Here is a 24227-nt window from a genome sequence, read left to right as displayed (position 1 = left end):
TAGTCTCGAAATGAAATGTTTTAAGATAAATTTCTGGCATATTGCTATCTTGGCAACGGAAAACACAGGTGCACCACTGACTGAGTACAACCTAGGCAGATATCAACAGTCTGATGCTCATTGCTATCTTGGCAACACAGGTGTGCTGCGTGTGCCCAGAGAGTGTACAACCCCGCTAGTTACGTGCCCATAATACACACAGCAGTGCACAAACCCAACATTTACAATAAACAGAATACAGAATTAAAATATCAATGCTGTTCCTGTACATGACCTGCACAGGTAAGAAGAAATGAACACACTGAGGTAAATACGCTCCTGAAATAACAATTCACCAAAGTCAGAGAGCACCTGGCTCTGAAAGAGAATGGTAGTTGACACAAAGATTGAATTATTGCATGTTACACCCATGATTAGAATTAGAATTAGAACATGCCTTTCGCATTTCGTTTTTGAGCCCCGCAAGGTAGGGCTATGCGATACAGCAAAGTTGGGTATCGATCCAATGCCAAGTAAATACAAGGCTAGTATTGCCGATACTTTTTACTACTACAATCTATGGGAAGAGCAATGTATCATAAATTATTAAGTGAATGCATCATCAATATGCAAAATTGAATGAAAACTTAAATAATCATGATCATTTCATTATTTTGTAAATTTTCCCTTAATTAATCATGTTTATGATGATAATAAAACACAGCTGACTGAGCAGGAGTGAAGTGTCACTCAGTAAATGCCTGGAGTTGTACCGAAAATAAACTGAAACTTAAGAATCGATCTCACCACACAAGTATCGATCAATACCCAATACCAACATTAGTATCCCCTGTGAAAAAAAATCTATACTTAATTGTACCTAAAATATATTGAGAAAGTCTAAGTATGCTGTAAATATACTAACAGATTTATGTACTTATTTAAAATATATTAAAAGTACATTAGTTACATAAAATTTGATCATACTTTTTAAAACTAATTAAATATGCTTCCAAAAGTTTTTTTTTTCCATTTATTTGATTTTATTTACATTTTTAGCAAAGTGTGTGGAAACAACTGTTGCAGTAGTTCACTTAAAGTGCAATGTATTATGTAACTTTTTAAAGTAAATTAAAATACTACTCTTAATTAAAAAAATAAAGTACATTTTTAACATACTAAAAATATACAGTATATTAAATATGTATATTCAAATATATATTTTTATACACAACAAAGTATACTAGAAGTGTGCTACTTACAAAAGACAGGAACAAGAAGCATATTTGTACTCTAATGTAAATATATTTAACCTCAATTCAGTACATTCCTAATATACCCGGTTTAATAATGATACAGTTGTAATACTCTTTAAATGTATTATAATTTTACTGTAAGTATATTTAAAATACGGGGTTACATACATGAAGTAGTATTGTATGTTTAAATGTTACTTAAGTATATTTAAAATAGTTTCATTTCAGTACATTTAAGTACACCTAGCACAATTTAAGTAAGATTTTGTATTATTTTTATACAATTAAAGTATAATAAATACAAAAAAAGTTGTTCCATTTTAGCACTCTTTAAATATACTGATTAATAATGTGGCTACAAGAACATTTTAGTGCGCTATAGCATAATAATGCTTAGTATACTTTAATCTACATTTTTATTTTAAATCAATCCGCCCAGTGCTACTGCAAGGTGTACTTTTCCTGTTGTTACGATAGCAAAGTGCCATAGTGATCAAGTGTCCATATGTTAAAAAAAGGTCTGTTAAAACAAGTGTCCTATTTAAGTATATTGCACAGATATGCAGTATGTTGAGGAACCTGGGACAGGAATGGTAAACATGTGCTGCACTTCAGAGCGCCCTCATATCTCATGTATATCTAACTGTTCTGGCAGCAGGTCAAAACCAGACCTCACACACAGGTGTGGAGGAGCTGGTGTTGGGTTAATAATACAGCAGGAGATGGTGAGTTTTTGTACAGAGAGTACACTGTCTGTATCACTGTGTTACTAGCAGCACAGAAATACACTGCACTGTCTTCTACTGACAGATCCTTAATGGTAAGATTTCCACTCTTGCTTCCATCTCCTGTTATGGTGGTTTTGTTTTTAAATGCAGGTTCTACAAGTTTAAATGTATTTTGCAGATATCCAATCAGTATCAATCCTAGATCCACACGGCTCTTGTACCAGAGTATGACATTGTAGCTTGGTATTTTGTGCTGACACTGAAGCTCCACTGAATCTCCACTGGATTTGATCAATTCAGAAGGACTCTGGTGAACTTCGTTGCTGAAGACAGAATCTGAAGATAAAGATAAAAATAATGGATGAAAGAGGTTTGATTAAAATACTTTATTTATTCTTATAATATCACAATTTTAACATCCATCCATCCATCTATCCATATACTAGTGCATCTCAAAAAAAATAGAATATCATTGAAAAGTGCTTTATTTCAGTAATTCAGCAATTAAATAAGGACAAATCGTACTGCTGGAAAATGAAATCCGCAACGCCATAAAAGAGAACCATGTCATCTGCTGGTGTTGACCACTATCAAAATTTTTAACATACTAAAAATATACAGTATATTAAATATGTAAAAAAAAAAAAAAGTAAAATATATTAAAATATATATTTTTACACCCAACAAAGTATACTAGAAGTGTGCTATTTACAAAAGACAGGAACAAGAAGCATATTTGTACTCTAATGTAAATATATTTAACAACAATTCAGTACATTCCTAATATACCTGGTGTATAATAGTGATACAGTTGTAATACTTATTAAATGTATTTAAATTTTACTGTAAGCATATTTAAAATATGGGGTTATATACATAAAGTAGTATGTTTAAATGTTACTTAAGTATATTTAAAATATTTCCATTTTAGTACAGTTAAGTACATTTAGCACAATTTAAGTAAGACTTTTGTATTATTTTTATACAATTAAATTATAATAAATACAAAAAACTGTCCAAAATCACTGTTTTCCCAGAAAATCTTACAGCATTTCATGCTTCCCTCTGCCTGACAACTTTTATGTAGATGCTGAATTCATTTTCCAGCAGGACTTGGCGCACTGCCCACACTACCAGTAGTACTAATTGGTCTTATAAAATATTCTAATATTGAGACACTGATTTTTGTATTTTCATTGGCTGTAAAGCCATAATAATCAACAATAAAATAATTAAACGCTTAAAATAGATCACTCTGTGTGTAATACATCTATATAATATAAGTTTTGAGTCACATTTTGAACTGAGTTACTAAAATGAAGTCTGAGATGCACTAATATATTTACACACACACACACACACGCACACACACACACACACACAAAAAACATACATACCTGTGATCCATAACAGCCAGACAATACTGAAAAGCTGACTGGTGGTCATATTGCCTTGAAAGACAAAACAAACCACTCTGAACCAAACTCAAACTCAGATTCTAGGTTTATATTAATACACAGCTGCTGCTGAATGACTGCATTTCCTTTTCCTATGTAGTGTATTTTCTAAAACAGAACATTACTGCCCCCTACCTAAAGTACTGTTAATTGCAGATCATCATTACTACCACACATGTCTGCACAGGGTGTGTCTGTGTAAGGTTTAAATCAACAATGGTTTAAAATAAATATCATTATGACTACTATGTAAATTTGACCTGGCTGTCTTTTATATTCCCTGTCTTTGTGTATTTAAATATGTGTGTATAGTTAATATATGTCATTATTTTGTCTTTATTGTAGGATACATTCATATATACATACTTTTTTTAAAAATGTAAAATAAAGTAAAATTTCTAGTCATGTCGACAGCAAATCACAAACCCAGCTGAGTTTTTAATAATGCATAATAATAATAATAATAATAATAATAATAATAATCACCTAGAATCACCTACTGTTAATGCATTTGGTCTCTGTGTTGAAACATTATGATTATACAATATCAGTTGTAAAATTCAGCTCCAGGTAAAAATGACATATTTTACCTAGAAGGAATTTGCTTTTATACTGTAAAGGCATTTTATTAAATTTTCATAAAGATTAAGGTGTGAGAATGTTGAAATGTTGATTACATTGTTATTATTACTTGTATCATTGGTTTTGTTATAGGTGCAAATATTTGAATGAAACACTTTCAACCTTTATCATCTTCATTGTTCTTTATTTTCTGCAATGATAGAATACAAGGTTATATGTATACAACAATAATAAACCTGTTTTGCAGTATTTAGACAATCAGCAAATCCAATGAAAACTGGCCCCATTCAAACAATGTTGGGATGAAAAAGCCTTAATTTTTTTTTACTTATATTTTATCCATTAGAAACAGCAGAGATTAATAATATGAAAAAAAATCTGCCATTTATCTTTAAACTATATTTATCTCTAAATCTTTACAGATTTAATTTTTTTTTTACAGATTAAAAAAAAAGAAGAATTAAAGATTTCTTTACAGAACATCCAATGAACAGAAACCTAAAGGCTGTGTCACTTGACTTTTATTTATGAAAGGCCCTGATGTTGGATGGCTCAGCTTAGTTCAGATGGAAGTCATTGTGCTGTTCCACAGGTTGACCTCTGAGTAGTACAGCATGTTCAGTTTTCTGTTTTCGACCAGAACGTTTTAACTGGCAACTTCAAAATAAAACCAATCCCGTGGCTGCGATTGGCTGCTCTTTTCCATAGACAGCAATTATACATAACAAGCACATAGTTCACATAGCGAGGCGAGAGGATCTCCTCACGAAAGCTATCTGACAGTTACAAACGGTTTTCATTACTCGACCGAGAGACTTGAGAAACGCTGCTATACTTTACAGCTCGGCTTAATTGAGCTGTAAAAATTCAGCGGCTTCTTTCGAGTGTTTCATTTTTCCAAAATAGAGCGTGTGTTTGTTCTGGATCTCCGCCGCTAATGAGAAAGTCCCCCCACTTCTTGTAATCCTCTAATTACTCGTCCTTGTTACAAACAGCGTAGAGTACAACTGATCCGTCTGTTGTGCCGCCACATTCATTATGTGTTCAGTGTCGTGACCTCATTACTAAGGTGGTTGGGAAGTTTACCCTTTCGGCTTGTGTGCGAGAGTTCATCTGGTATACCACAACCTTCTGTATAATAACAATCATTACTGAATTTGTTAGATGTAGCAATGCAGCATCTAGGCTGTTGGAGGGCTGTGAACTTAGTTTGATTCTTTGTTGGACACTCAAATTTAATATAAATAATCAGAGTTTAATGTAATAAATGTAATATTTAAACATATGTTAACATAAGTAAAAACTCATATCGTCGCTGTGAAAAACACTTATCTCCAAAACAGCAACTTTACAGGAGAGAGAAAAAACCTTGTAAACTTTCAATAAAAGTCAATGTAAAAAGAGTTCATTTCAGGTCATTTTAAAGAGTCTCTATTGGTCCGTTCATCAAGAAATGTTTTGGCTCAGTGTAAGGGACAGTTTGTCTGTTGAAATTATGTAGTAAACTAAAAATCGACAAAAATGGAGATAAGTGTTTTTCATAGGACAGCGACGATATAGTCCCTTTAATGGAGATTATAACTAAAAGCCAATTTAAAAGATCAGTCAGTCAGCATATGATGTTATGCAAGTGGACTGGCCCTGGTGGAAAAAAAAAAAAAAAAAAAAAAAAATATATATATATATATATATATATATATATATATATATATATATATATATATATATATATACTTAACTGTATTTAAAACATATTGTGCTAAACATAAATGTCTAAGTATGCTGTAAATATACTAACAGATTTATGTACTTACATAAAATATATTAAAAGTACATTAATATTATGCTTTCATCAATTTTTTTTAAGTAATCTTTGATTATACTTTTTTGAAATTACAATATGGTGTATTTTAAATAAATTACTTCCATAAAGTACACTTTTATTTGAATGTAATTCAATATACTTCTAAAACACTTATTTCCAAATATACTTTTGGATATTTTTAGCAACGTGTATAAAAAAAACAACTGTTACAGTAGTTCACTTAAAGTGCAATGTATTATGCCACTTTTTTAAGTAAATTAAATTAAATTTGTAACATGCTAAAAATTGTAGAACAGTATATTTTTAAAAATATATTTTTATACACACTGATGTATACTAGAAGTGTGCTACTTACAAAAGACAGGAACAAGAAGCATATATTTAACGTCAATTCTGAGTAGATTTCTAATTTACCAGGTGTATAATAGTGATACAGTTGTAATACTTATTAAATGTATTATAATTTTACTGTAAGCTTATTTAAAATATAGGGTTACATACATGAAGTAGTATATTTAAATGTTATTTAAGTATTTTGAAAATAGCTCCATTTTAGTAAAGTTAAGTACACTTTGCACAATTTAAGTAAGACTTCTGTATTATTTTTATACTATTAAAGTATAATAAATACAAAAAAGTTGTTCCATTTTAGCACTGTTTAAATATACTGATTAATAATGAGGCTACAAGAACACTTTAGTGCACTAAAGCATAATAATGCTTAGTATACTTTAATAATGTACTTTTTTTCAGTAGGGGGTATACGAGAATACTTTGAGCACTTTGAGAACTTCGGACCCCTTTGAATAACATGTGGAACTTGGACTGAGAGATATGAATGAGTTAAATGGAGGTTATGGGGTGGTGGTGGGTTCCAAAAACATGTGAACAAAATTGAGATGGATTGTAGATAAAGATAGTAACTCAAGTAAAATGATGTGTAAATTATAGTAATCAAGAAAATGTATTATTGTAAGTTGTATAATTCATTATTTGTTTTATTACAGAGTCTGTGGCCCATGACTGCACATATATTTCGCATTCTGGACCCCAACAAGAAAAGTTCGGACATCCATGGTTTAGGGAAAAGAATGGAACCACAGTGTCCATATAGTCCACTATAGCTGGACTACATTTTGAATGAGAAAAAAAAGATAATGTAAAATATGTAGTCTCATCTTCTTCTATTTCAAAATGAAAGACATAATCTTGTTATTTGTACCAGCTGTACCATTCATAAAATCCTATCCATCCATCCACCCATCCACTGGTGGTTAAATGAACGATTGTCTTGGTTCTCGTCCATCATATTTACGTCAACATTTATAATCGCACAACAAGCGCTATAAAAACCACCACCATTCAGAGACGACCTTTTCAACATCATAGAAAGAGCTGTTTACCAGCATCGTTTACTGTATTCATCAGTGCCAACTACTTAAACTCCCGCCTCTCCAGCTCCTGTACAGAATTAGTTACAGTAAATGAGGCTTGCCTGCACTGGGTCCTGTTCTGTTTCTGAAAGGTGGGCACGGTTTGTTAAACTTGGATGGCGGCCTTTGCGCACACAGAGGGCGCAGGGCGGGTGGGAGAAATGTCAGATTTCACAGGCAAATAATAGCTTAAAAAGTCACTTCAGGGAGGCGAGCCAAGCTCCACAGGAGGAGGCATGTTTATTGGGGAGGTTGCTCATACGTCTTTGCTTATGAATACATGTCTTGGGCTGCCTGGTTCAGGCCGTTTTTTTTTTGGGGGGGGGGGGGGGGGGGGGTTCTTGGCTGCAAGTGTATGTAATTACTAGTGCATCTCAAAAAATTAGAATACTGTTGAAAAGTTACTTTTATTTCAATAATTCAGTTCAAAATGTGAAACATATATATTCTATAGATGTATTACACACAGAGTGATCTATTTTAAGCGTTTATTTCTTTTATCGTTAATGATCATGGCTTACAGCCAATTAAAATGTATGGGCAGTGTGCCAAGTCCTGCTGGAAAATGAAATCCACATCTCTAAAAAAAGTTGTCAGCAGAGGGAAGCATTAAATGAAGGTAGGATTTTCCAGGAAAACACTGCACTGACTTGATATGGACTTGATAATATAACGCAGTGGATCAACACCAGCAGATGACCGACATGACTCCCCAAACCATCACTGATTGTGAAAACTTCACACTAGACCTCAAGCAGCTTGGACTGTGTGTCTCTCCACTCTTCCTCCAGACTCTGGTCCCTTCATTTCCAAACAAAACGCAAAATTTACTGATGGTCAATGATGGTTTCAAAAATATTCCATACAAAGTATAAGTAGATACAGAAATGGCATTTTTATTTTTATTACTAAATTAAATGCAGGGTGTTTCTTCTTCTGTGGTTGAACTGGAGGTGTTCCATTGCTGTGTGGTCAGAAGAGTGGTCAAGAGAAAGTATTGAAGCTGGTCTTGTTGTGCAGTGGGATGCCCTCAGCTCCTCTAAACTCTGCAGCGATGTCGTCAAAGGTACGCCCCTTAGTTTCCGGGAGGCGGAACATGGTGTAGGTGAACGCTATCAAGGCCATGGACATGAAGATGAGGTAGACATAAGCCCCACATAGTTTCTGTAAGAGAAGCACATACTGTATGTAGGAACATATATGATTACTACAAGCATGTGATTTAAATTTAGATATGTGAAAGTGAAAAGTAATGTTTAGTAATAATAATCATTAACATGAGTATTTGATTTACAGTATGTCAGTAATTTACTTATGGTGGATCATTAGACACACAACATAAACACAATGGAATTTCGCTCTTCTGGACCACACCTAAAGGGTGTGGGAAATGAACTCAATTGTTTCTCTTTGGGAAGGAGGTCAGTGTGGCTTGAGAAGGTGAGTAATGAAGATAAAGTAGGAGAGCAGGATATGATGTCACATTAAGTTTACCAGACAAATGTTGTGATGCATCATCATGCAGGGCTTCTGTAATGTCTTGTGAGTTGTGTCTCAAGATGAAATATGCTTAAATTAGATCACCTTTGCTTTACTGTTGATCTCCGAGCACCAGCAGGCAGGGTATTTGGAAACATAATCAATAAGGCTGCTCACCTATAGTTAGAACTTTAGTTTTTCAGCTGTTGTTAATGTGATTTTAAATACAGCTCTGGAAAAAATTGAGACTGTTGAGTTAAGTTTCTGAATTAGTTTCTCTGATTTTGCTATTTATAGGTATGTGTTTGAGTAAAATGAGCATTTTTCTTCTATTCTATAAACTACAGACAACATCTCTCCCAAATACCAAAGAAACATATATTGTTATTTAGAGCATTTATTTGCAGAAAATGAGAAATGGCTGAAATAACAAAAAAGATGCAGAGCTTTCAGACCTTAAATAATGCAAAAAAAAAAAACAAGTTTATATTCATAAAGTTTTAAGAGTTCAGAAATCCATATTTGGTGGAATAACCCTGGTTTTTGATTACAGTCTTCATGCATCTTGGCGTGTTCTCCTCCACCAGTCTTACACACTGCTTTTGGATAACTTTATGACACTCCTGGTGCAAAAATTCAAGCAGTTCAGTTTGGTTTGATGGCTTGTGATCATCCATCTTCCTCTTGATTATATTCCAGAGGTTTTCAATTTGGTAAAATCAAAGAAAATCATATAAGTGTGCTATTTTTTTCCAGAGCTGTACATGTGGTCTGCACTGTTTGCTGTTTTGTGTTCTGGGCTGAGTTATGCACTACAGAAAAATATCAGCTAATTGACAATCAAGTTTGGCTGAAAATCAATCAATATATTAGAGATTATATATTAACATTAATTAAAAGTCTATCCTCTAGAGCACATTGAAAAAGATCAGTTGAAATCAAGACAAAAAAAAAAAGAATGGAATCTTGATGACTGAAAACAGTGACTTTAAATGGTATGTAAAATATTTCCAAATAAGTGGTAAATTAAGTGTCTTTACAGAAATCCATTGTTTAAAAACATGAACCAACCAATAATCCTGGGAAAAGCAGGGCCAGCAGGAATTTCCCTCCCCAGTTAAGCATGCTGGTGAAAGCCATGGCAATGGGACGGGCTGGCTGGTCAAACAGCTCGGCTGCAATGAACCAAGAGATGGGCCCTGGCCCCACTTCATACGCTGAGATCAGGAAGAAGATCACCAGTACCTGAATGCTGCGAAGGTCCGGGGCAAAAGGCTGAGAAAATAACATTAATGTAAAATAATTATTAATGTAAATAATTACAATCTGTAAAAAGAGCGCTGTTATTTATTTATTTATTTATTTATATATTTTTGTAAACAGGGTTAATACGGCCATGAAAAAAATGGAAAATAGCATTTTCCAGGCCTGGGTAAGTTTTGGAAAAATAAAAATACCGAAAAAGTTTTGGAAAAAAGTCATGGAAATTTGAAAAACTTGTTTCCGTTATTGACTATTTGGGTTTAAAAAAAATAATTTAATATTTGGGGAAATCCTTCACATCGGGCCACATTAGCTGGCTGTCTATGTGGGTCCTATTCAGACTGGAGTTTTAAATAACCGCAAATTCACACAGTGAGATAAAAAAGCTGATTTAATGCTGCCTGGCTTCATTCAGACACATATAAGGCAGAGACGTGTAAAATATGCATAAATGTTATTCAGCTAGGAGATATTTCAAAGTCTTTTTAATTAATTTTAAGTGAGAGATAGGCCTATTATAACCAGTTTGACATGAATTTTTAGTTTTCAATTTTTTTCTATGTCTGTTCTGATGTTTTAAAGATTGTATGTTCATTCAAATTTGCCGCGAAGTCAGGGAAAAGTCATAAAAAAATCATGAACATTTATCAGTTGAAAAGTGTATGAACCCTGTGTAAAGCAGAAACAGTCCACTCTCACCAGTATAGAGTCTGTGATGGTCATCAGTAAATTACAAAGTGCGACTGACAGGAAACCAGTGAGGAGCAACCTTCTGCGTCCTGCTCGCTCCACCAAGAAGAACTTCAAGAAATAGTTGGAGAAAAATATTAGATCAGTAAATTATGGTTTCCTTTGAAAGGCTATATTTTTAAGAAAAAGAACACTTTGCTACAGAGTACAAAATGTTTCTGAAAATTAATCCACATGTAGAGAAATAAAATGTGACCTGGGATAAATCTCTGGAGAGCATTCCACTCTGTGCTCCAGATCACACTGTGTTCTGTGTGTATGATGTTATTAACACTCACAGCCACTATGGTGAAGGCCACGTTGATGGCTCCCACTCCCAGCGTCAGATATGTAGCTTCTTCAAATTTGGCCTTGGTGAACATTTTAGTAGAATAATTTATGATCTGGAAAATAAATAAGAGATATGGGAAAATGATTAATCAGCAATTTCAGTGTGATTTTCAGCCTTGGGAGAATGCAACACACTAGCCTGATACCATGTAGAGAAAACAGAAAAAATGTCACATGATGAGACAAGAAAAATAACACTTAGATTTGAAAGCTAACTCTACATGTTCTCTGCACTCTACAATCTGAATTTCAGTATTGTAAAGGTACATTAATATTAATATCTATAGCTAAAAACTTGAGAAACTTGTGTTTAGCTTTGGGATGCCAAAATATTAATACACTTTTTTGAGGGTACAAAAACAGTGCCACTGGGGTGCCATCCAACAAAACAAATCCAACAAAACAATAAAATAATATATGCATATATATATATATATATATATATATATATATATATATATATATATATATATATATATATATATATATATATACATAATCCAATTCAATTTTAAGCCTTCACTCCACATTTTTGGTTTTATGTTTCTTTTTTTTAAAATAAGAATGGAAAGTGAATGTAATGTATGTTTAAAACTCATTTAACTCTTTAAATCCAAGTGTCTTATATTTAAAACATGTTTGAGTGTTTGAGATGTCTACAACACCAACATGACAATTAAATAATTATTTGTTAATAATATTTAAGTGATATATAAATTATATATACAGTACATTTTATACATAGACAAACATTACATGAATAAGAAGAGCCATTAAGAACTGAGCCCTGTAAAGAGTGGGCCCCAATCCATGCCAGTACACAAGGAACGTGAGCAAAATGGGCCCCTTTTCCTACTCGGGCCTTGGGTAGTCAGGTCCACTTTTCCCCCCACTATATTTTTTGTGATTTAAGCAAAATTTACAGAGGTAAAAGTAAGATTGCAATCCTTTTGAGCAAAACATAATAAGCATAAAAGTGAGAAATCAGTGTATTAATGTGAAAACTAACCGCGTTAAAGCCTGATAACTGACTGCCCAGGTTTATGATTAGAACAAGTATAATGGGCTGTCTGTAGCGTCGCTTTATGAAGAACTCGCTGACAGTCACTCCCGCCTCGCTGTGGGACGCTTCCTCTTTCATTTCCTCCATTTCTTGCATCACATTGCCAGAGTTTTTTCTTAATCGTCTCAATGCTGAAAATGCAGAGATTTAGAAGATAAGTCAAATGGTGTTGATGGCTTAAATGCTAACAATTACTAGCATTTTCTTATTTCTTAATTTTCCTTTCTTCTAAACCCCACCAGTTTCTGCTTCTTTCTCTTTGCTCTGGTTGATGAAGAGGTACCGTGGGCTCTCAGGACACAATGGCAGGGTCATATACTGCAGGAGGGCTGGGATCAGGGACAGGGACAGCATGAGTGCCCAGTATTTTTCAGTTCCCAGTACTGTTTCTAATCCCACCACCTGAAATACACACACACCACAAACACCAACAACTGAGAGGATAGACTTTAACTAGCATTAATGAGAACCAGGCCATGGTTAATGAGTGGGATATTCAGGGTTAAATAAATGATGTAAGTGGTACGTGAGAGGTACGTGAAGAACGTGTGTGGGCTCACCATGCCTAACAGAATGCCAGAAGCAAAGGAAACCTGGTTGAGAGTTGCGAAAGCACCGCGGAGGTTAAGCGGGGAAACACCCTGTATGTAGAGGGGGTTCAGACTCATCGCCAAACCACAGAACAAGCCAAATATAAAACGGCCCACGATGAGAACTTCAAAGGACTCCGCTGTCTTGCTGATGAACATGAGGAAGGCACCCAGTATTGACAGAGCATTGGCTATAAGAATGGAGTTTCTCCTATCAGAGGAAATGTTAAATGTATTAAATAAATGACAGATTATAATGAATACACAATAAAACTTTTTTACACTATTTTACAGTTTAATATAGTGTAGAATTGTTTTTAACCAGTAATGATTTAAACCAACTGATTTACCCAGTCAAAATTGATAAAAAAATGGTTTATTTTTTCATACAATGGTAAATTGTCTTACTTTCACCAAATGATGGATGTTCTGTGTTCTATTATGTTTGTTTGTGAGTGAATTTCTTACCTCCCATAGGAATCAGCGAGGCATTTAACTCCCAGTGCTCCCAGAAGGCCTCCAAAATCCTTAATACTGACCGACAGAGACCACAGCAGGGTGAGACTGTGGTCTGGCATGGACTCATTGTTTCTTGATTTCCACGTTGCATTGAAGAATTCCTCTATAACCTAATTAAGGAAAGAATAGGGGAAAAAATCCATGAGGATGCTGTTCAGTGTTTAGTCTCACTCACAAGATAATACCTCACAACTTATAGATGTGTAAACATTCCCAAGCCATACATGTCAATGTATATATTATGGGATTATGCCTAGTCTGGGACTACACAGCATTTTAAATGGAGATTTTCCATTAAAAGAAAACCAACACAAAATGTATCAGTTTTTCTGATTTTGCTATTTATAGGTATATGTTTGAGTAAAATGAACATTGTTTTATTCTATAAAGTACAGACAACATTTCTCCCAAATTCCAAATAAAAATATTGTCATTTAGTGCATTTGTTTGCAGAAAATGAGAAATGGCTGAAATAACAAAAAAGATGCAGAGCTTTCAGACCTCAAATAATGCAAATAAAACAAGTTCTTATTAATGAAGTTTTAAGAGTTCAGAAATCAATATTTGGTGGAATAACCCTGGTTTTTAATCACAGTTTTCATGCAGCTGGACATGTTCTCCTCCACCAGTTTTACACACTGCTTTTGGATAACTTCAGGCAGTTCAACTTGGTTTGATGGCTTGTGATCATCCATCTTCCTCTTGATTATATTCCAGAGGTTCTCAGTTTGGTCAAATCAAAGGAATCCATCATTTGTAAGTGGTCTCTAGTTGTTTTCCAGAGCTGTATGTCGTTGCTGTCCAATGAAAAACACTTATCTCCAAAACAGAAACTTTACAGGAGAGAAAAAAAAAATTGTAAACTTTCAGTGGAAGTCAATGTAAAAAGAGTTTATTTTAGGTCATTTTGAAGAGTTTCAATTGGTCCGTTCATCAAGAAATTTTGGCACAGTGTAAGGGACAGTTTGTCTGTTCAAATTATGTAGTAAACTAAAAATCGACAAAAATCGAGAAAAGTGTTTTTCATTGGACAGCATTGATATGCACAAAGGTTCAGTTTTCCAAATAGGGATTACGTCTAGTTGTAGACAATATTTTCCTTTTAATCTTAAATGGTCTCTGTTCAAAATGCTGTGTAGCTTGAAACCAGATGTAATCGGTTTGGGAAACTGCCCCTATATCTACAAAATCAATTATACATTTCAGAAAAGTTTATTACAGTCTGATATTTCATATTTCAGATTCCATCATAATGGCAGATTTGTAGATGGATGTTTCAGGTGTGATGTTTTAAGATTTTTGTCTTCCAAAACCCCAAACTTTAAGCAGGTACTTTCACCCACTTGACAGACATGACTAACATCTGGGAAGCCATCCGGGCAGGTTTAGAATAAAATGCTAACTGAAGAGGACTGGACGGCATCCATACTCAGAGCTGATAAATCAACACAGTCCAGACATCATAGCTACCTGTCTGTAAACACTAAGCCCTCAGAAACTGAAACGTTTCATAGCTGTGTAAAGTTTACCCAGAGTTCTGTGAGGACAGTGAGATGGGCCTCGGGCTAGCAGGAATGCTATGCTAACCCGAGCCTGTCAATCTCAATCTACCGGTACTCACTCTGGCCGGAGAGTTGACGTTGCCTGTGTGATATCCAATCTGCAAAGAGCCGAGAACAGCCGCCACCACAGAGGTCAGCAGTGTCGCAGTCAGCTGACTCTGCACACAGACATACATGCTAATAAATGAAGCTATAAAAGACAAGTGCAAACATTAGCTCATGTGCATTTGCTCTAGAGAAACACACCATTAGCACTCGAAGAGTTTTCTGCAGATATTTCCTCTTTTTCAGAATGTGCTTTTCATTTTATGCAATTTTTTAAAAGATCCTGTAATATAAGATAAGAAATAGGGGTGGGCGATATGGCCCTAAAATAAAATCATGATATTTTATGGTATTATCGCGATAACGATACTCTTGACGATATGACGAAATACTGAATTAAAATAATTATTTCAAGAATACACTACTGCACCAAAATGAATATTAAATGTTCTTATTGCATATGATATGATATGGCACACCCTTAACTGAGATATTAAAAAAAATTGTAACAGAAGTCAATGATCCAGAATGTCATGGCACTAAAATGCGCTCTACATATCTCCATATAAAAATAATGTATAAATGATACTGGACAGATATAATCTGTCTCTAGTAGATATATAATGGGAAATGAGAACAGTGTGAATTTTTCTTTTGCTAAAAACAGCAAAAAAGTAGTACCCTGATATGATAATTAGGGGTGGGTGATATGGCACCATATTTTAGGGTATAATATCGTTCACGATATAATTTTTTTTTGCCGATATTATCGTGTACGATATGATATGGCACACCCCTAATAAGAAATAAGATGAGATCATCTTTTATAAGCCCCACAATAGGAAAATACACAGTGTTACATGAATTTTATATAAAAAAAATAATAATACAATATCAAAACTCAGAACAATATACTGCAATACATTAATATTTACATCAGTTGTACACAACACACAATAATATATATTTGACATGTAGATACTATATATTTTTGAGGTATGTTTGAATATTAAATGCATCTGCATCCTGTAGTGAAAAGTGTGTGTGTAGTGTGTTTGCAATAATTGTACATTATAATTAATGCAGTTTAACCTCTTAAATGTCCAGGGATTTTTCCTAGAAATCACCACAAGTTGTGCTTTTCTGTTCTTTACTACTATAGCTTTAAAATGACCTCAAACAGTGTAAATTGATTAGCTTTACATGATACTGAATTTTTAAGCGTATTTTTAAGCATGCATCAAAGTCTGGGTATTTAAGTAAGTAATATGTATTTCAAACTTCACTCTGTTCTGCATTCACCAATGTATAAATTGCACATATTTACATAGTTATCATTGTTAGCGCTACTATTAGTCTAATTTACTCACCAATAAAACAATGTCATTCAGCTTATTACAAAAATGTAAATAATTACTTATAAAAGATATATTGAACAAACACTAACCTCCACGTATGCCATCAGCCTTCAGACAGCTCTCACTCCCTGAGGAGAAGGAGGAGTAGATTTTATATTTCTTTACTTAAGAGCTTGTATTTCCAGTTGTAGCACTTCAGGTCCTTAAAGTGGTAATTCACATTTACTGACTCTGCAATGATCTTCATATAACAGTGGTAATTAGAATACTGTTAAAATAAGATTTACTTTAAAAAGTATTGCAAATATATTAAGCATTAAAAAACACAAACAAACACAAAGATTTCTAAAATGTCTCCAGCATAGATATACAATTGAGAAAAAGGAAAAAAGAAAAATATATTGTAAATATAATAATATATACAAATATATTGTATATATTGTAAATGTAGCTCATATATGAAATATTTCTCTCTTTTGGAAGAAATCAGTTATTTTTGTTTTATTTTATTTTAAGTGCCTTCATGAATGAAGAAGTATAAATATATTAAAATGTTTTTTTTTTAAATCACGTTTTAGTTTTTTTAATGCAAAATTGTGACAAATAATGATTAAAGAGAAACAATAACGTTTTGACATTTCTCTTAAAAAAAGGAAGAAAAGGCTAATATAAATGTTTTTTTTTTTATTTAAAGAGCTCAAACCACAAATCAAAAAGTTTTACAAAAAAAACAAAAGTGGTTCTTCAATGGCATTACTCCAAAAATAAAAAAAACTTTAATGACATAACTTGCTTAATATAAATTTCAACAAATTCATACCAAAAACTCAAAAACCCAGCATTTACCTTAATGTAGAAAAGAGGAAAGCATAAACCTGCCAGCAAATCTGCTCAATAACGATCCATCCAGCATTCAGCTGCCCTCCGTCTTTCTTGGCACCTTCTGAGTATCTATAGGCTTCATCTAGGAATTAACACTTTGCTGTTCAGCAGCTCCAGGTCCTTCATTTCTACCCCACCCACCCCCCACATGCCCCGGGCCCGCTCCCCTCCGCTTTCTATCTCAACAGTAAGACATCACTCTCACACTCACACCTATCCTGAGCCATGAAGTTTCCTCCAGGTCCCCATGTGATCTGTGATGAAGTCACACCGGCTTGGTGAATTTGAGCTTGGTCTAAAAGAATGGCAGCGATGGGGCTTCAGCGGGCAGATAGATGAGCTTGGGTTGACAGGTTGATTCTGTTCTCTCTCTCTCTCTCTCTCTCTCTCTCTCTCTCTCTCTCTCTCTCTCTCTCTCTCTCTCTCTTTCTCTCTCTACATCTTTTCACCAAAGGTCACACACTCTAATATTTAATTGGACCACCTTTATCTTTGATTGCAGCACTGTGCATTCACTGTGGCATTGTTTCAATAAGCTTCTGCAATTTCACAAGATTTATTTGAATCCAGTGTTGCATTCATCTTTCACCAAGATCATTGATTGGCATTGATGATGGTAGAGTCTGACCACTGCACAAAGCCTCCTCCAGCACATCCCAAAGATTCTCAATGAGGTTAAGGTCTGGACTCTGTGGTGAACTCTCTCAATCCATGTGTGAAAATGATGATCTCCTGCTCCCTGAACCACTTTTTCACTTTGTCACAGTTCCAGCCCCATAAATCCTGGCATTGTCATCTTGGAATATGTTCATGATCATCAGGGAAGAAAAAATCCATTGATAGAATAACCTGGTCTATATTCAGTATATTCAGGTAGTCAGCTGACCTCATTCTTTCAGCACATACTGTGTCCAGGTGGAGATATATATATATTTCTTTGGCCAGGCAGTGAATATCTAGTGGGTAGTAAATGCGGTGCATAGTTTATCCAGTCCGTATCGTTATTGGACGAGTTTTAGTTTAAATATATGATTGTCAATCAATCAATATTTCTTTAATTAGATTGTCTTGATCCCAGCGGTTTTGGAATTCATGTTTTAATGTATCTCAGCTGGTGCATTTACAAATACGATTCATTACAAAAATAAAAAAAGGGCATATTATCTTGAGAGACAATATGCAGAACATTACAGAAGCCCTGCACGATGATGCATTATGATGCAAGTTTGCCTGGAAGAGTTAATGTGGCATCCGGCCCCGCCCTCGATCTGTGTCGTCAATTGACCCATAGTACTAAAATAGACAATCTGTTATTTTTATCTGCCCAAAAACACTGATTGGCACAAGTCTACAAGTCTAAAAAATATAACAAAATGAACAATTAGAATACATTACAACACATTCAAAATGCATCTTGAAGGAGTTCCTGGAGGTGCTGAACAATAGTTGCTGCTTTTCCTTCACGCTGTAAGGCTGATCAGGTTTAGGTCAGGGGATTGTGAAGGACAAACACTATTTTTTACTGTTTGTTATGTAATTCTATATGTGTCCCTTAATTGTTTTCATGTCTTTTCATATTAAACTACAGCTCTGGAACAAAATATAAAAGACCACATCAAAATGATCATTTTCTCTGATTTAACTATTTATATGTATATGTTTGAGTTAAATTAAAATAGTTGTTTTATTCTATAAACTGCTGACAACATTTCTCTCAAGTTACAAATACAAATATTGTCATTAAGAGCATTTATTTGCAAAAAATGAGAAAAGGTTAAAATAATGAAAAATGTTCCATGCTTTTAAACCTTAAATAATGCAAAGAAAACAAGTGTATACCTATAAATAGTTAAATCAGATAAACTAAAAAACTGAGACATTTTGAAGTGGTCAGATTTTTTCCAGAGCTGTACAATGTAGAAAATAAATAAAACAAATAAAGACAAATATTAAATGAGAAGGTGTGTCCAAACTTTTTGACTGGTACTGTATGTGTTGTATGTGTTAAGTCTATATGATGAGAATGTAAATACAGAAAGTGAGATGAGCGAGTGTGACACTGTCACTGTCCAGTGGTTTTCACAGGTACTTGTCAGAATTCACAGTAATCAGGGTTTAAAAGGCTACTTCCAGCAACGAGTTCTGAACATTTCTGCTTAGGTTTGAGAAAGTGTGCGGGGTTTGATGGTTAAAGTGAGAGAGCGAGTGAGCCTTTTGACCTTCATGTGGAAAATCATTAATAATACTATTGCTGCTTTTACCATATTCATCGTGTGTTAACATGAATATGCTGTACACTGATATATCATATAGTTATAGAGCATGCTGGGGCCTCCAGGTGGAATTTCTGCCACCATGTGAGTCACTTGTGAGTTTGCTAGGACAATTCTAGCCAGATGCTGCTAGTTATAGCCATTGCCGCCTACTGCCACTCATTGTTATCCACTGTGGGTGATAATGCCTTCTATGACATATTCCTGCTACACACATGATGCTGTGGATTAAGAAAGCTTAAATATCTACACAATTTCAGAAATGTAATGTCCCATCCATCTGTCATCCACTATCAGCCCTTGCTCTAACTCTTATTACTCAGCCTTGCTATGAGCACTTTGGCCACTTTTCATCCAACACTTCAAAACTTGGTGTGAGCATCCCCAAGCTATCTTTTCACAACTGACACCCTAAGGTAACAATTAATAATCAGTCTGCATACTGCTATCCCATGACTTTTGGCATGTGCATATGCACAGCCACTTTTTAATGTTTATTATCATGGAACATTTATATTTATCCAAAGAGAACCTATCTGATACGTGTATCACATACCCTTTAAAAGCTGTGGAAAGTTCCTTATGTAAGCATATTTTTTGTGTATTATATAAGTGTATTATTTCTCTCTACAGGTCTGTTTCAACCATTTATCCATGTAAATGCTTTACAGAATATTAATAATAGCTAGGTAATTGTTGTTATTTATGTTACATCATTAATTTCTGCCTCTGCAGCGGACTTGGATGATGTGCCTGTGACACATCACAATATGCAGATTAGACTATCAGTAATAAACCCATACATCACCCAGTGCCCCTCCCAAACCACCCCTCCAGTTTTTTTTAATCCTATTTTAAATCTGAGCTGAGGCTAGAGGAGTCAGCAAAAATCAGGGGGTTTAGTGCTCCTTTTAAATATTTAAAGTCTTAAGCTCACAATATGAAAAACAAACATGAATGAGTTGCTCACAGAATTGATCTGATTTAGTTTTTAAATTGGTATCAATGCTGTAAAAGCAGTTGGTCTGATTACAGTCTCAACCTTCTGTTTCTCAGCTTATCTTTAAGACTGAAATTCAAATCTATCAAAATCCCTGTTTTTTCTTCTATAATATATATTCTGTTGAACTGAATGTTATTTTTTTTTACTCGTTAAATTGAAGTGAATGTTGAAAAAAAAAATAATAAAGAAAATAAAGTTCTCACGCAAGGCCAGTCCAAACATATAAAACCTAGAGGATAAATATGCAGGAGTAATGGACCTGCTTGCAGATGCATTCCTATGTTCATACCACATCACAAGTGGGCTGAGAAACCACTTCAGTTAAAGCTGACTTACTTTACTAATACTATAAAACTGAAGTGTCCTGTATTTGCCCTCCGAGCTCCATCCCCTAAATTCCCCCAACTGACTTCACACACAGAGGTGATTCATTGCCTACCTTTGTTCTTAGAATGAATAATACAGAGTAGGACACACAGCATTTAAAATTTTAGAGAAAAAAAAACAACAACTTGATTTTGATAGTATGTTATAAATGCAGTGTTTGTTATGTCTGCATTTAGAATTACGGATAAAAAATATAGAGAAATCATGTATTTATTGCCTTCTGGGAATAAAGTTCAAGGAGTTTAAACTACTAGTATTACTATTCATCTTTCATAGTGCCAGCAGGGGGCTCACTCTTACCAGGCTATTGACCATTGATTTATTTATTTAATTTTTTATTCTTTTTTGGCCCACGTAAAACTAAATGGTAAGCATTTTCTTTGTGCACTTCCAATAGACCATGCATATACTAGCATTTATTGTTGCGTTTTAACACAAAAACAATAAATCAACCATTAAAAAAAAAAAAAAAAAATCTATTAAAACCGAATCTGCATCTGCAATAACATCCAGCATCCAGATAGAGGCTGATCTAATAATGTCTTGTAAAGCGATTGTAGAGCGCATGGACGAGAAAGTCTGGCCTAATTGCCAGCAATGGTTTTACTCCTGAAATTAGCAATAAGAAATGTAGTGGAGGGAAAATTTTCCAGGCTTTTATAACTGGCAGAAGAGGAGCCAGGCTGGAGTTCAGAGTCAATCAAAACACAATCAGCGCTAATGCAAAATATAATAGAAAACAGACGCGCCGAGACCGAATCTTACGCTGTATAAAAACGGACTTTTGAAACACATACATCATTTTACTTGCTTGTGCATGACTTTAGAGAGAAAATATATTAATATACATTAAGCAGTAGTGAAAGAAATAAGCAAAGCATGTTCATACAAACCATGTAGCTAATTTTAGTACATTTACCCTGAGTAGAAGTGCTTCTTTTAGACCTTCACATGAGTAAAAGTGCAAAAGTGTTTGTCTTTTTATGTGTTTAAATATCAAAAATTAAAGTAGCGTGATTTATTATGGCTCTTATAATTTTTATAGATGTTCAGGCTGTTTTTCAATCCTTTCAAACACAGTGGTCACTACAAGATATTTCTCACAGTTTTCTACATTTCTTCATTTTCTGAAAATTCAAAATGTTTTCTAGGCTCTAGATGGGACAGGAAGTGATGTAAGAACTGTAGTTTGTCTGTAATGGACAGATACTATAAGCTTATTGGATGGTATTTTATGAACCAACCTAAAAAAACACAAGTTATATAAAAGCTGCTTTTGGAAACACTCACTAATAGAGAAATAATGCGCTATATGTTGTGTCAGCTATTTTGTAATGTCAAAATCTCAACAGTATATTTTATTCACTATATACTTCAGTATCCAACACCCCTAATACATAACAAAATGTATTGTACAGACAATATACGCTAGAATTTCCAGTGCATATCATAATACAATGCGATGGTAATATGTTCGACGTCCTCAGAGCAGCACAAATAAAGATGTGAGTTAATATTTATCACCATTTAGTAGATAGCGGTTTCTAAACAATTACAACCCATATCTGCTTTAGTTTGTCATATTTTTTGGACTATAAGATGCACTATCAATGAAAGTTTATTTACTGGTCTATTTTCATACATAAGGCTCATTAAGTGACACTAATAAAGATGTCTATAATAGAAGTGGGCAACAGTGTCGCCATGTACCCAAGTACAAAAATATTTTCTTTCAAAGTCCAGTGAGCTCTGGATGTCAATCTACACAGATTTCTCTCCTGAAAAATGTGTATTTGGGTGAGTAACGCACTTCCTGCGCTGCTTATGCTGCTGCACCGAGCCTTATTTCTGACTAAACTTCACTGAAAACTCACCTGTATATCGCTGTACTTCAGCGGAGTGTCTTTACTGCTTCTTAATACCTGACCGGTAGAATTCATACATAAGTTGTACTGGATTATAAGGCGCACTGACGATGTTTGGGAAAATTAAAGGATTTTAAGTGCGCTTGTTTCATTAACATTATTTACATTTAATTTTATTATCATTAATACATTGGAAACTGTTGTCTATTAAAACTATCATAAACTTAAAAAACTGAATTAGATTTATTTTAACTTAATTACTTAATTATACGTTTGAGTTTAATAAAGACTTGCTTTAAGTATGAGTTTACCAATGAGATTTCCTTCTTTAGAGTGCAAAGATTAGATCAGATTAGATTCTCTGCTTGAGCCTGACCTTATCCCCACCTGAACTCGAGATTTACCACTACTTTCCTCTGGTTTTGTCGGGTTCCTCGGATCGGGCTTAAGAATATACTCTGTGACAGAGGCCTACGTTTTTTAATGCTATTTTTATTATATATAAAACTATGGCGTGATAATCACAATATGACAAATTAACAAATCTCTCTGTGATTGTGAACAAAGTTTACACACATTAGAATATTATAATTCCACAGCTCCTCTACTCGTCTGCATTGCACTTCATTGCTGTGCATTTACCACTGAAATTCTAAGACACTTAAATGCAAACAAGAGCATGTACATGATGTCCAGTACAACCCAAGAAAGCCCCATAAAGACACATGTGCACCACTCACTGCAAGAGAAGTGAAGGACGAGCGGCAGAAAAGAGTCAGACACCTGCCCTGATTAGGTCAGCTGTATTCTCAATCATGCATGCCTTTCTGAGACTTGACCTTCGACCCTGGACCTTGGCCTCCTGACAGGTGACCTCTGGGCATGGAGAGCAGGTGCTGCTGCAGACAGTCGAGCAGGACATCAGACACAAATGGCCTGCACCACAGACTGCAGACCCACCCGCTCCCCCCACCTCCTCCTCCTGTTGTAACTATTAACTATGACTCCCTTTAATAAGCTCTAATGGCCTCAGGGTCTTTGAAATATCCATCAGGGCTGGTGGGTGCACACGGCTGGCTAGCCTATGTATTGGCATGCCAATGCTACTGAAAACACTTCTTACAATGGTGTCCTTTTATTAAAAGAATGTAGCTTTACGTTCCTAGACATTTTTGGCAGCTGTTAATATAAATTTTAGATAACCCAACCCCTCCTAGTCTGCTATCAGAACAAGACGTTACCCAAAAGCCGTATTTATTGCAATATATTGTTATTGTTGCGATCCATTGCTCTCATCACTGACCTCACGTGTAAAGCCGCTGTTGTGCTGAATTCAGCACCCACGCCAGAAAAAGCACCCCCTCTTAAAAGTGTGCACCCATATCTTCTTGGCTTTGACTTTACCTTTAATTAGAAAACGGACATACCCAAGATACTGTTCTAAGCTACACTGACTCGTCAGAAATAAGGAGAAAAATAAGGAAACATCACCTGCGGCCTCTGCCGAGAGATGGTGCTTTTCCTGGCGGGGGTGCAGAATTCCATAGTACCATAATAGGGTCTAAATCTGTACTCCCTCCATGAAAAGCACACTCGTC

The 24227-nt window shown here is 34.6% G+C and overlaps 1 protein-coding gene across 1 annotated transcript; it reads right to left on the bottom strand.

Moving 5' to 3' along the window:
* Window positions 1–8136: 8136 nt before the first annotated feature.
* Window positions 8137–17237, bottom strand: LOC125781115 (solute carrier family 2, facilitated glucose transporter member 1). The gene is made up of 11 exons (XM_049464220.1): window positions 17066–17237; window positions 16309–16347; window positions 14876–14974; window positions 13204–13364; window positions 12706–12946; window positions 12385–12547; window positions 12092–12276; window positions 11031–11135; window positions 10702–10803; window positions 9811–10014; window positions 8137–8424 (listed from the first exon to the last, which is right to left on the bottom strand). Exons 2-11 carry the CDS (start codon window positions 16321–16323, stop codon window positions 8245–8247), a joined length of 1455 nt encoding a protein of 484 aa, XP_049320177.1. The 5' UTR covers window positions 16324–16347; window positions 17066–17237; the 3' UTR covers window positions 8137–8244.
* Window positions 17238–24227: the final 6990 nt, after the last annotated feature.

The sequence above is a fragment of the Astyanax mexicanus genome, chromosome 14 (assembly GCF_023375975.1).
Source record: "Astyanax mexicanus isolate ESR-SI-001 chromosome 14, AstMex3_surface, whole genome shotgun sequence".
Taxonomy (NCBI): Eukaryota; Metazoa; Chordata; class Actinopteri; order Characiformes; family Acestrorhamphidae; genus Astyanax; species Astyanax mexicanus.
This window is presented reverse-complemented; position numbering and strand designations above follow the sequence as displayed.